This window comes from Haliotis asinina, chromosome 8, assembly GCF_037392515.1.
Source record: "Haliotis asinina isolate JCU_RB_2024 chromosome 8, JCU_Hal_asi_v2, whole genome shotgun sequence".
NCBI classification, from domain to species: Eukaryota; Metazoa; Mollusca; class Gastropoda; order Lepetellida; family Haliotidae; genus Haliotis; species Haliotis asinina.
Window position 1 is genome coordinate 20785276 of NC_090287.1, and position 14565 is coordinate 20799840.

The following is a 14565-nucleotide window of genomic DNA, read 5'->3' on the forward strand; positions in this document are numbered from 1 at the left end:
TACCAATGACATCATAGCAACACAGAGGCACAGCTGATCCCTGTTTACAAGAGCTGTCATAGCCGTGACATAAAACCTGGTATTTACTACGCTAGACACATCAGGAGAATGAGGATAAATCTGGCAAAAATAGGTGTAGCAGTTTTGATATAGATGAAAAACAGAATTGAGAACTCTTTGAGGAATCAGCTGAAAAACATACATACACTTGAGAAACCAGCAATGTGTCAACAAACTCATCATTAAATATAAACAATGGCAAAACATAAGGAACCTTCACTCACCTTCTTTTTGACAAACTTATCCCAGTATGACTCGGGGAATGATTGTGTACTGAGCACCAGTTTATCCCAATGACCTTTGACATCTTCATCTCCTGGTTGCTCTGCAATGTACAGGCCATCAAACTCCAGCTGCCTGGCGATCTCTTTCTCACGTTTGAAAATAACCAAAGGCACTTTGAGACAATAGTAGGCCACCAGCATGGAGAACGACACCAGAGTGTGTAGTATTGCTATGACACGTAACACAGGCTCCAAATAGGAATAGTCTCCCTCTATCAACATCACTTCAGGAATTTCATCGTCGTCACCACCAGCAGCAACATCAGTGTCGTTCCCTGCAGCAGCAGCATCACCAAGTAGTTGAGGAGTCTTGGACACCTGGAAGGTATAACACAGAGATGGACATAATTTCACGTAAGGTGCACACAATACATGAGTCTATCAATTTAAGGATTTTTAAGGTCTTTTCAAGACAATGAGATGACTTTCCAAGGTTAATAGTTTGACCCACTTAGGTTAAGAGGTTTAACCCACCTGTGCCTTGAAGTACCTACACTCAATGCACTAGCTAAATATTCATGTCCACACATGAGTTTTAAAATCATGTATCAAATTATATGGATCAAAATCTTTAATTATGCTTGTTGGATGGTTTGTTGTTTAACACCGGTCTCAGCAATATTCCACCCATATGGTGACAGTCTGTAAATAATCCAGTCTGGACCAAACAATCAAGTAATCATCCTTTCAAACCAGTGATTGATATCAGGAGCAATGTACAACTCTAACTCTAGCTTGGAGCTCCCACAGTTATCCCTATGTGGAACTGATTGAGACAGGTATTATTTCCTGAGTACTCATACACAAGGAAGAGGCACTTCATACAGTAAGTTCTTATTTTTGAATAAAGCAGATGTACTTATTTTGAAGAAAAGTAAACTAAAGTTGATTACTGACTTCAGAGAAAATAAAACCAAAGTTGATTACTTACTTTGAAGAAAAGTAAGACAAAGTTCATTACTTACTTTGAAGAAAAGTAAGACAAAGTTCATTACTTACTTTGAAGAAAAGTAAGTCAAATTTGATTACTGACTTTGAAGAAAAGTGAGACAAAGTTCATTACTTACTTTGAAGAAAAGTAAGTCAAAGTTCATTACTTACTTTGAAGAAAAGTAAGACAAAGTTCATCACTTACTTTGAAGAAAAGTAAGACAAAGTTGATTGCGAAAGCAAGAGCAAGGGCGATGTACTTGAAGTTGTAAAAGTTCCTGGCAAACAAGCTCTGAAATACACAAAAAAGCATGCACTCAATATGATAGTGTGAGTCGAGGTTTATACTTTGCATTCAGCATAAAAACCATTATGAGTTGTCTGCTTATAGAGGGAGGAATGATGGTCTATAATGTTCACCACTTTGACGAGCCCAGCAGTACAGTGACAACACTTGACACAAAATCAAACAAAACAAGATTCAAACCCACATCAAATATTTCTTTTTATGATCACTTGGTATGTAGATTCTTTTTACATAATGGCTAGATAAAAGTCACATTTACAAAAGATGTAATTAGACTTGTTACAAAACTGGTGGCAAGTTATTCCAGAACATCATATGTTAACAGACTTCACAGCGCAAAATAAACCTTGCATAGCAAGTTACCGAGATTTGTATTTCATGAGGTAATCATGATGCAACTCACGAGGATGTATTTGGTGTAATCGAACTCTTGACTGTCTGCTCCAGCATCCTCCTCGGTGGGAATCTCCTTCTCTCCTTCCATTCCTGGTGGGAGCCCACTGAGGACAAACAGCTGTAGGTTTAGCTTCATGACAATACTTGGAGGTAGAGTGGTGGAGTAGATATTAGAAATATGGGTCCATTGATGACAAACAGCAACATGAAGTTAAGGCTTCTGGACAATACTTGTAGGAACATTTGTAGAACAATCATAAACATGGGGCAAATGATGACAAATGAGTCGGAACTATATCTTCAGGTCAACACTTAGAAATATCTGTTCAACGTCTATCTCACTACATTAACACCACATTTGCACAACCTTACATGACCAATAAAATGAGACTGTAAGGCAGGCACGACCAGCAAGTATGTCAAAACTGGTAGGAACTCACTTTGTAGCATCTGGTTGTGGTGGTAAAGGTGGTGCAACAACTGGTTCCGGCTCCTTGTATACAATCACCTCCTCCTCAACCTGGGACACAGAAACAGAGACAAATAAACAAATCGTTTTACAGACATATACTTACAAAGTGCAGGAAAAGGTTTGGACATTTTTCAGAGAATATACAACATTAGTCCATCACAAGTACCTCCAGTGTCTGCGTCATCTCCATTGTCTCTTCCTGCATCGTCATCTCCATTGTCGCTCCTGCTGCTGCTGATGCCTGCTTCTCTCCTGCCTTCATATTTCTGTAAAGAAGCGATTGACTGTGAGTGAGTATGGTTGAACACCACTAATATTCCTGTAATATCATGGTGGGGGACACCTGATTTGGGCTTCATGCATTGTATCTATGTGGGGAATCAATGGCCTTCAGTAGGATCAGTGGGAGCTTCAGGCTTGGCTACCCCATTTCCTCTATAAAGAAGTGGGCACTGCATTCATAATATGCAAGACACTGCATCAGCACTCATAGCAGCAGGACATAGCAGATACAATCATGGACAAAAGTACTCACTGATTAGAGTCCACAGAAACCGTAGCTGGAGCAGCCTGTTTGTTGGGCTCTCTGGTGTCGTCCGGCGGTATCCCAGCAGCTGCTAGTGCTAGAGGACCAACAGGAAGGGGTATGGTGGTTTCAGCCTCTGGCTTCTTGCTGTCTTCCACAGTGCGGTCACCCATCATCAGGTTGATGAGGAACTTCATCAACGTCCTGCAATAACATCACTTAGTGATCAGTCATGGAGAAAAGAGCCAGGATCTGCTCAAACTATATTTTCACCATTTCTCTTACCTTTTGTATTTACCTATGTTGATCCCTAGCATACTCTCTGGGTTCAAGGTCACGGGGTACCAATAAGCTTCACTTTAAGAAAAGGTCACATTGGGCATCTTTAAGTTTTAGTTCAAGATTAAGTCACAGTAGTTTCTGTTAAGTTTCAGTTCAAGACAAAGTCAAGACAGGCACCATGCCTTTTCAATTTGAGACAAGTTCTTGAAGGCATCTTCACACGTTTCCTGACAAGATCATGATGGCCATCACAACATTTCAGTTTGAAAAAGTATATAATGATGGCCATCATTACTTTTGATCAACAAGACATGTCCCCTTAATTTCACAAAATGATCATCGATGAACATAATTTCAAGCATTCAGTTTCACAAAGTCCAATACTGACCAGCAGATGTGGAAGAAGAGGGTGATCAACATGAACGCTGTTTTGAAGCTGAGCTTGATGGATGCCACAAACAGCTGCCAGTAGGTCATGCTCTTCACAGTCTTATAGGTCTTCTTCAAGTTGGTCCAGGTCAAGAAGGACAACAGAGTTCCCAGGGACTCCCGAAGGAAGCGGTACGTCAGTATCACAGGCTCCAACACACTATGGACAGATTGGGCAGTATGTTATAGTAAGATTCATACCATTCAGACAATTTGTTTGGATCTCCTTGGTTTTCATTCTTGATCAAATATGTTGATGATACAGTCAGAATTATTTGAAATAAACTTAGAGCTTATTGTAGGAAAGCCTGCATCCAACGCAGATGTGTTTCAAATGTCTATTAGAACAATATTGAAGTAGCTATTGTGTTAAGTAAAATTAACATCAAATTATTAATAAAACTAAGCTTCATAACATTGAAGTGGTTTTTAAAACATTTCTGTAAGATCACAAAACGTGTTGCTCAAATGAATTTTATAGTTATTAAAGAATTACCAAATCTGAAACATATTTTAGCAAGAATGAAAACCCACTACTCTGTTTAAAAAACTGTCCCATACCAACCATATTTAGGCAACAACACAAAAATATGGTGGAAAATACAGAACAGCAACTACGCCAAAAGCTATTTTTAGTATTCTGAACTCCTTCAAATTAGTAGCAATAGCTAAGCAATGAAGATGGATGTCTTAATTTTAATGAACTTTGTCACTTGTTTATGATGTGATCTTCAAAGTGGTTAAGCATGCAGTTTCACCACATGAAAATGAAGTTGAAATTAAGAACAGACATTCAAAAAAATGTTCTTATGGAAGAGGTAAAAAATATCAAAGCAAATTATTCACAAATAGAAAATATTTAATTATATATTGTTATGAGAAGATAGCTTGAAGAACTTATAATGATATATTATCAGGAAATAATATTGTTATTGCATCAAAATGTTAGTTGTTAGGCAAATAACATGTGCAATTTTAAAGCAAAGATTACTTAATTTTCTGTCTTGCTTTAGGATAGTTAATGCTGTGATGTTTTATGCCCTGGCAAGCAATAGTCATGCTATTGCCCAGGCAAAGCAGTGGCTGATAGTATGAATGACAATTCATGCTGCCAGGGCATGATGACATAGTATTGTAAGACCCTGTTGGCACCTGCACTTCAATATATATTTTGATAGATTGTATATGTCTATCCTATTTTCTGCATTTCTGCATTAAAGTAATGCTTTGGTTCTAGTTCCTTCTTTAATACAGTTTACAGTATTACAGTACAATAAATATGTTTATGGCACAAATATATTTTGTGTGTGTAGAATTACAGCCCTTACGTTTGGCTCCATTCCAAACACTACCCTTACATTTTATGATGGCAAGTGGGCCTTAGCGCATGTTCCATAAGAAAAAGTATATGTCCATGATAAACAATAACAATGACATCATGCTATGAAACTAACTGCAATTCTGAACACGCATTTAACATGCAAAATTGGAGGAAATAGGTCATTATGGCAAATACTAGAGAAACCACATATCAACCATCTCATGACCTCTGTCAGACAAATCTGATTCAGCAAGTACCATCAACACATTTGTCTGATTTCTCAGTTATATGATTGGGCTTTCATTGGAACCAGGGCCTTGATTTTCATAGCTCACTTAGCACTAAGATGGTCATAAGTTAATGTAAATGCATGGCATTTATGACTGTCCTAGCCTATAGAGAACTTTGAAACTCTGGGCCCTAACAATGGTGAATTTTGTGGGTTAACACATGCAGTCATGGGTGATGGCAGAACCCTGTGCACATAAACCTGAAAAGTACTAATAATAAGGTATTGTGTGGGTTAAGAAGAACAAGTGCATAGAGCACTGAGCCATGGTAGTACCGACACACAAATGTGACGGACTCCATACATGCACACATCATGAGGCAACCCATTCTCAGTAATCTGCAGGGTATATGTTCTGATAAATCTCCACTATACCCTGGATGCATCTACGGCTTGATAATTTTATGACCTCCCTTTGCTGGTCTGCATTCTCGCAGTAGCCAATCAGCTAAGCTGCCGTTACAACCAAGCTTGCCACTGTACACAAAGATCGCAGTCACGGTCGTGAAGGTTTGTTCACGGTGCAACTCAAATTTGGCCAGAAAATTACACAAACTGACCAGTTAGAAACTTTATGTAAGAACTCCTTCTACCTCTTTCACAGTACATCTGCATTTGTGTTAGCAAGTTTAATCTGTAAGATAATTTAAGAAGCGAAAGTAAGTTGTGATTGGTAGTCAACTTCCCAACATATACACCTGTTTGGATAATAAAAAACAGCAAAGGGAGGTAACAAAATATTGGGCCGGGCTGTAGATGCATCCACTGTATCATGGAGATTTATCGAGGATAGAGGCAACCAAGAGAATATAACAATCAGGTGACTTATGACAAGTACTATTGTCCACCATAACCTTCACATAAACATACAGAGAGAGGCTGTATTCAAAATAGTTCCATGCTACAGTATGCATCCTCTCTCTGATAGTGAATACACTTCAACATTCTTGAGAAACATTTGAGAGGACTCATTCCACGTTTGTTAGCGATACATCCTTTAATGTCATAATGCTGAACTGTGGGACAACAGTATGTATTAGTATTGAGTTAATGCTTAGAAAATAAATCATAATCCACACCCTTTCTTTTTCTTAGGTCGTTGCTCTTCACTGAAAATTTAAGGCACAAATGACAACAAAATGCAAAGCGTTCACACACACCTATAACAAAGTCATGCCTAAACAAAAACAGTATCTCTTACTAAACTGACTGCATTTCAATTATTACTTCAGATCAATATTATTTGACACTAGTATCTCACACCATTCGAAATGATAAGCTAAGCTAATAAGCTAACAATCACAATGATACTAAAATTATGTTGTAATGATGATTATTTTGCCGCATAAATCACACCATCCACATATAAACTATCTAAATGATCCACGGAATGAATTGTTACATTTTATGAATGTTAACACGCATCTTACTAAAGGGGCATACACAATTAATTGATATCACAAAAATTAAATCCAAAGCCAGAACAATGTAAAACAAAATATGTTAGATAAATTATTTTTTAGTAAACCAGCTTCTATAACACAGGGCAGTATATCTTCATCGTCATGATAAACACCCATTCCCTACCGACCCGTGAAGGTCCTGGGGTAGAACAGGCCTCAGCAACCCATGCTTGCCATAAAAAGCGACTATGCTTGTCTTAAGAGGCGACTAACTGGATCGGGTGGTCAGGCTCCCTGACTTGGTTGACACATGTCATCGGTTCCCAATTGCGCAGATCGATGCTCATGTTGTTGATCACTGGATTGTCTTGTCCAGACTGATTATTTACACACCGCCGCCAATATGGCTGGAATATTGCTGAGTGCAGTGTAAAACTAAACTCACTCACTCACCATTCCCAACCACTTCACCACTGTCCCCATCCAACTCAACAGCACAGAATTTATTTCATTCCTTACTGTAAAGTGATTGGCTGACCATTTCTAGCATTCTGAATTAACATCACACTCACAACAAAACTATTGAGGCAAATGTCACCGGGCAACCTGTATTGGGGGGGGGCTTAAGCAGGTTTTCGTTTGAAAGCTTAAGCAGCTGAAAATGTAAGCACTCATCCTTACTCTAAGGCACAGAGGATAACTGTCTAAAGGTCCCATTCCAGAAAAGGATCTTAATGCTGCATCTGTGGTAACTAACTGACTTTAACAAAGACTTAAGTCAATCGTACTGTGAATTCCTAACATTATCACAGATTTGGATCTGCTGTAATTCCTTGCTGATAAACCTGCCAAAACTCTATTTGTCAAATATTAAGAACTCCCTTACCCTGACATACAGTTACAACACGAACAGCACAAATATCCCTTTCTGGAATAAGTAGTGATTACCAATCACTACAGGCTACAAATGGGATCAAACTATTTGGTGAATGTTATATACTAATCGTGGGATACACAACCCTAAACAAGGTCTCATGTCCACCTTGGTGATGGTAAAGGTATTATGACTTACCCTCCTTCCCCTGAGATGCCAGCCCCACTCCTCATGGCTGCCAGTCTCTGCTCCTCAGCACTAATGCTGGTGGCATGCTGCATCTGTTACATACACAGTATGTCATTAGTGACCTTAGATTTACACCAAAAATAGGGTGCTAAGCAACAACTCACTGTGTGGTTACATCTTCCTTCTCCATCGAATTTGCCCAACATTTCAAAGTTTTTGTACTCCAACGTTGGTGTGACACTTTATAAGTCATAGGATCATAATGAGTCTTCTATGTTTATTGTTGCTGAGTTCATTTTGCTGTGATCAATCATCTACGGTCCTTTGAACTATGTTCTTCCTATTGTTGATAAATTGCATGATAAAGCACGAACACCTTTACCAAAATATTTTTAAAGAGTGAGAATTCAGTATTTAATGGAGTATTCATCAAAACTTATAACATTCAACATACTGCACACTCAACATCGTAGAATGTTTCCACCCACAAAGTTCACATGTCCCTGTACCACTACCACCAATATAACATTATTCCATACACCAGTGTTTACAGCTTCCAAAATTCTAAGCCAGACATATGGACAAGTAAATTAAAAAAATTTCCAGTCTAGGGACAAACTTGTCCAATTCTCAACAACAACAACAAATATGAGATTTCTGAATACTTTCCTGTTCGTAGGCATCACAATAAACTATATAGCACTAACCTGCCATGCATTGAGTTGAAGTAAGCTGAAAGTACACTTGTTGTGATTGGTTATCGTAACTGTACAATTGTAAATAGTATAACATAATTATCATAATACCTTAGGCACCCCAAATCTGCTGGTATTATGAAATATTTACTGTCAGCAGTAATAATATTTACCAGACCACTAGAGGGGCTACTTTTGAAATTTGACCGTTCAAGATGAAAATAGAACATTCCAGATGGTCAGCAATTTTTCCTGATCACATGATCCTGTTTACCAAATCTACCAGTTTAATACTGTACAACTCACCTCAAAGATGGTGTCTTCACAGAAGTTGACAAAGCTCTCCAGCTTCTCCTTGTCACCTCCCTCATTAACCACGCTGTGCAGGAAGGAACGTTTCGACTCCTAAAACACGAAACATACATTTAATACTTTCAGAGAATTATGTAATTGTCTTTGTCCAGAACAAATTCATAACTGACATGGTCCAGCAACAGAAGGATCTACCCTATCAACCAATGCAGCCAACCAAATTTTATCTAATGTTAAATAAACTATCAATCATTTCAATTTCAATTCAAAGGGTAGAGTCAGAGTATTTATTAAACACAGATTCTACTTAGCAAACTATGCTGATCGTTTGACACAATGCAATCCAGTGATTGACATCATGAGCATCAATCTGGGAAACATGATGACAAGAATCAGTCTGGTCAATGAGCCTGACCACCTGTTTCTGAATAGTCCATTCAAGAATCAATGAAAAGTGATCCATCACCTGACCATTCAGATATCAATGTTACATCTCATTTGCAAAAGTAATGACCCAGTCAGAGTTAGCAAGCTGTAATTGAGCTTGCATGTCTGTGTGGTACCTTGATCTGGGGCTTCTCCCACTGGTCGATATGAGACTGTTTGATCTCGAAGTAGACTCTCTCTATCCTGTTGGCGCTACCCATGATCTCAATCCTGCCCAGGTAGGGTGTGAAGTAGTCCAGCACACTACGAGCCTTCTCCAGCATACGCTCAAGTCTGGGAAAGAAAGAGCTTGTTGCATATGGTGTCCCATATTGAAATCAAATCTGATGATACGTCAATGTCAGACTGAACACTATTCATCTTTTTCAAGACATCTCAACTTAATAAGTTACACAGCCCAAAGTGTTGCAACCCTTAAGACATAAAAGCTTTGATGAAACCCATGGTCAGACATATGGTGCACACAAACCAAGCAGAATAACCAGAGTGAATAAGGGATTCAGACCCAGTGACCATCTAGTACTAACCTTGGTTCATTCGGCATGTGTTCTGACAGGTTAGTGAGGAGGACAGCCATGGTGAAGCCAATGTCCTTGGCGGGATTGTGGAACCTGTCCGTGAACTCGTGGAAGTCCACCTTGCCATCATGGTTGGCGTCAACACACATCATGATGTACTCAATCTCCTCCCTGGCAATACAGCAACATTAAAAATACCTTAACACAAGGTTCACCACAAATTCAACATCGGATGGGGCATTGGTTTAAAAAGGTACCATCCCATGATACAATTTCAGCACTGCAAGCCAAAAATAACCATTATGAAAATATTATCATGCAGCTGAAAACCACTCACACATAAAGTATTCAGTATACACTATTTTAAATCTAACCGCACATTCCCCAATGAACATGTTACTGCATTTTAAAAATTATTAATAACGACATCAAGCAACAGATCAGCCTGCAATAATAAATGGTTATTTGACATGAGTATATAAAAGTTAAGAGTGTGTTTGATGGGTTAATATCATGCAAACATTTAACCCTGTATATAATTCTGTAAAAGTACTTAAGGCCGGACCATTTATATTTCTTGTTTTACAGACTTTTGTCCTCACAAAACGTAAAGGCAGGAGGAAAATAAAAATAGAAATAATATCACCAGTCAAAGTAACATTCCTTCTAAATAATAAAAGTATTTAATTCAGGCAATTTATGAAGTGTATATGGGGTAAAAAAAAACTAAAAGAAATTGTCTTGTAAGTTGGCCAATAAACACTTTAGGACTATATCTTTTAATTGGGTAAAATAGATTTTTTTTCTTATTCTTGGAAATATACAACCAGTGGATTCGTAAAACAAGAAATAAAATTGGTCGGGCCTAACATATAAGCCCATCAATCAGCCACCTCAAAACTAAACAATACATATCAGCCAGAACAGCGTCATATGACTCAGCTGATGTTTCATGCGCTACACTGCCAAAACTTGCAGGGTATTTTTGTGATATGGTCCGAAAACAGATGAAAAATGGGCAAAAAACATTTTAAATGGATTTCAAATCAATTAGAGCATGGAACAATGTTTCTGTTCTGGTGCCACACATCAGATACTGAATGAGGTGAGATCTATGCTATTTAACACTGAAACATTCTCACTTATCCAGTTACTTATATCACCATTCTACTGGTGAACATATTTGGGACCTGTTTGCCACTTTGCCAACATGTCAATCACTCCTATCATAAACTTAGTGCAGTTCTTCTCTCACTCATGTGTGGACATCCATTACTAGCACTGAATCATTCAACTCCTGATGAAAACAATGTGATGGTAGCGCAGCAACTACGTCCAGGATATTTATCTGGACAAGATAGAGATAAAATACACAGGATAGTGAAAGTTGATATGGAATCAAACTTATGTTTATGCCAGGATGGCCCTAAGCTTTTATCCAGTAAGCTACCCAAACACTTTTAACAACTCGATTCCACTGCATAACTGTGATATTGCCGAGTTCAGCATAAAATATAAAACGGCATGTACAACTAACTACTTGACATGTGACATACACAAAATGGAAGAACATCCAGAGCATTCTGTGTTTCTTTAATCAGAGGTAAATATATCAACATCATATAGTCATAAAGAATCTTCAGCAAACTACTCGGTGACTGAAATTTTAAGAAACAACCAGTGCAGGAACAATGATGCCCGATCAACCCAAGGAACTTGTCTGATCAATTCAGTTGTCTCAGCAAACACAGAAGGCTGGGTACTTGTTCTAAAACCAATGGGTTACTAGTAAATCAACCTGTGAAGATCCATGTTAGAACTGATCTCCAGTAACCCCTGCTTGTCGTAAGAGGCAACTAACAGCGATCAGGCTCACTGTCATCATATCACGATTCTCTAGATCCATGTTGAAGCTGTTGATCACTGGACTGTCTGGTCCAAACTCGATTGTGTACAGACCACCGCCATATAGCTGGAATATTGCTAAATGCGGTAGAAAACTAAGATCATGCACTCACTCTTAAATAATGAAATATGAAACTCTGCAGGTTAAACCCTGGGAATTCAGACACCACTGTCAGTATGCCACAGAAAGCAGCAATATCTATGAAACATGTAGAAACTCAGTAGCTTGTTACACTTTACTACTGAGCACGCACTGCAGGCTGCTGTAACAACAACCTGAATCATCATCAATAGAAACAATCTTAAAATGGATCTATACACCTAGAAAAATGTTAAGCACCACCTGTATATTTTGTATATCCACGGTTTCCTTACGAATGACATTCTGTATAAAAGGTTTTGTTGCTTTTATTCCCAAAAATATTTTGAAAATATTATTACATGACACTGTATTTACTGCCACACTAAGCAATATTCAAGCTGTAAAGCAGCGGACAGTAATAACTGAATCTGGGCCAGACAACCCAGTGATCAACAGCATGAGCATCAATGTATGATGCAATGATCTCTTTATTAAAAGTGTCAATAACACAGTATTTCCTCAGCCGGCAGTTTGGTCAAGAACAAACAAGAACATTTTGATAGTTAATATATTTAAGTAGCTGTATGTAACATGTCATTTTGTGTACAAGTATATGTGTTTTATCACAAAATCTGAAAATATGATTCACACAAAATATAATTCTATATGGAAAATATATCCATTTTGCTTAACATTATTCTAGGTGTATACACATAAACTGGGTGACACTCACAGCAAACATGGAAAACATTGGTCATGTCAACACCACAGGTAGAGTCATTCTTGATGTTTTTAATGTCTCTAGACTATCAAATGAAGGGAAGATTATGAAACATCAGGGATAATGTAACGTCACTCATGGGATAATGTAACATCACTCGTGGAACCCCACACTCATGCCCACTTACTCCGAGTAGAACTTTTGGGCTTCAAGAGCACGACGGAACTCTTTATGTGATATCCAACCATCATTGTTGGTATCAAACTCCTATAGACAGAAACATGTACATTGTAGATACAGAACCACAGACCAGCCACAGTGTAACAAGTGGAGATGACAGCTGCAGCACCAGTACTTCCAACAATACACAGCCCCTTATTGCAATGTCTTCTGTGACAATCTTCAAACGGAAAGGAAAGATGCCATATTTTTGTTGGGATGAGCACTAGGAATTTTGATCTGGACCAAATTTCTTGTCAAAACTTCAAGACAATTTTTCTTTGAAAAAAAGACTCAAATGATTTTTTATCAAAGAAATTTTTAAAAACCCAAACAAATAAATAAACTTAATTCAAATATTTTTGGGAACAAATTCTCCCCAAAATCCTAATCCTAATGAGTAGGATGATGCCCTCTCTGCAATATTCAATCCATTCCCTGTCTGGAATCAGAAAAAATGAACCCACACTATCACACTATAATTGAAACAAACCCATGTCTTGGGATGATTCACTGCTAAGCCATCTACTGCTTGTCAAACTTTTACAAGGAATGCACTGTGTATGGTTGACATTCAAGTCTTGCTGTAGCCAACATCTACACTTGACAACAACTCTGGTTGGTCTGTGAAGGAACTCCATGTCAAAAGTTGTACAAACCGTGTGTATGCTTTCTGACTGTCCATGGCTTTCCGAAACTCTTTGGCAGATATGTACCCATCATGATTTGTATCAAATTCCTTCATGTTGCATTAAATAAAGCATACATCATGAACAAAATATTTCAAAAGGCATGTTTATAAAATATGATCATGTACAATGGACATTTCACATTACAACTGAAACATTTATGTTTAAAAAATCACATTTCTCATAAAATTAATCACATTTGTAATCCAAAAACAATTAATGTCTAATTTGCACTGTTAATGGCAATGTAAAGAATTTAATTGATTCCATTACTAGGTAATTCTTTCATTTGAGACATTTTTTTTAGTGTTATTGTGTTTTGTGACTGACTTTTCTACCATGATGAAGTACATGTAAAGATATAAGATTGATGTTCTCACCAAGAATGCTTCAGAAGTGGTCAGGTCCTTCATCTTGAGGAATATGTCGAAGAACTTGAGGATCATCTGAGGAAAAGATGTGACATAAGATGAGTAACTTGAGTAACCAAGCAAAGCACATACCTGAAACTGGAGCACATACCTGACAGTATGGAGCACACATCAACGTGCCACTAGCAGGAGTCAGGAATTTCGAAACTCACCTCCACATTGCTGGATGACTCAACCAGAGTGTCAACCATCTGTTTTCCAATTGGTCCATTCATCACATTGCCTAGAATGAGAGAAGAGAAACTATACAGTCAACCCAGGACAACCTAGGACATGCAGCAGAAACTAGCATTACATAAGACAACCTATGACCTACAGAAGACTAGTGTTACATAAGACAACCTAGGACCTGCAGAAGAGACTAGCATTACATTATATATAGCCAACCCCATTACAACCTGGGACATGCAGCAGATACTAGCGTTACAGAAGATCCAGCCAACCCAGGACAACCTATGACCTGCAGAAGAGACTAGCGTTACAGAAGATAAAGTCAACCCAGGACAACCTAGGACATGCAGCAGAGACTAGCGTTACAGAAGATCCAGCCAACCCAGGACAACCTAGGACATGCAGAAGAGACTAGCGTTACAGAAGATCCAGCCAACCCAGGACAACCTAGGACATGCAGCAGAGACTAGCGTTACAGAAGATCCAGCCAACCCAGGACAACCTAGGACCTGCAGCAGAGACTAGCGTTACAGAAGATCCAGCCAACCCAGGACAACCTAGGACATGCAGCAGAGACTAGCGTTACAGAAGATCCAGCCAACCCAGGACAACC

General features: G+C 38.4%; 1 protein-coding gene across 17 annotated transcripts in view; it reads right to left on the reverse strand.

Annotated features, from left to right (window-relative positions):
* LOC137295405 (ryanodine receptor-like) overlaps window positions 1-14565 on the reverse strand; it is a 173589-nt gene that overhangs the window by 8117 nt on the left and 150907 nt on the right. For 11 of the 17 annotated variants that reach the window (XM_067826762.1, XM_067826761.1, XM_067826763.1 and 8 more), the window contains 15 exons: window positions 13934-14004; window positions 13731-13796; window positions 12630-12709; window positions 9744-9905; window positions 9333-9489; window positions 8764-8862; window positions 7772-7854; window positions 6376-6405; window positions 3646-3846; window positions 2985-3179; window positions 2616-2715; window positions 2418-2497; window positions 1985-2081; window positions 1480-1566; window positions 285-662 (listed from right to left, as the gene is read on the reverse strand). In XM_067826762.1, coding sequence (XP_067682863.1) covers window positions 285-662; window positions 1480-1566; window positions 1985-2081; window positions 2418-2497; window positions 2616-2715; window positions 2985-3179; window positions 3646-3846; window positions 6376-6405; window positions 7772-7854; window positions 8764-8862; window positions 9333-9489; window positions 9744-9905; window positions 12630-12709; window positions 13731-13796; window positions 13934-14004 — 1886 coding nt within the window. Of the gene's footprint in view, window positions 1-284; window positions 663-1479; window positions 1567-1984; window positions 2082-2417; window positions 2498-2615; window positions 2716-2984; window positions 3180-3645; window positions 3847-6375; window positions 6406-7771; window positions 7855-8763; window positions 8863-9332; window positions 9490-9743; window positions 9906-12629; window positions 12710-13320; window positions 13401-13730; window positions 13797-13933; window positions 14005-14565 lie in introns of all 17 variants that reach the window. The other 6 variants (XM_067826764.1, XM_067826759.1, XM_067826748.1 and 3 more) reach the window with 3 other exon arrangements.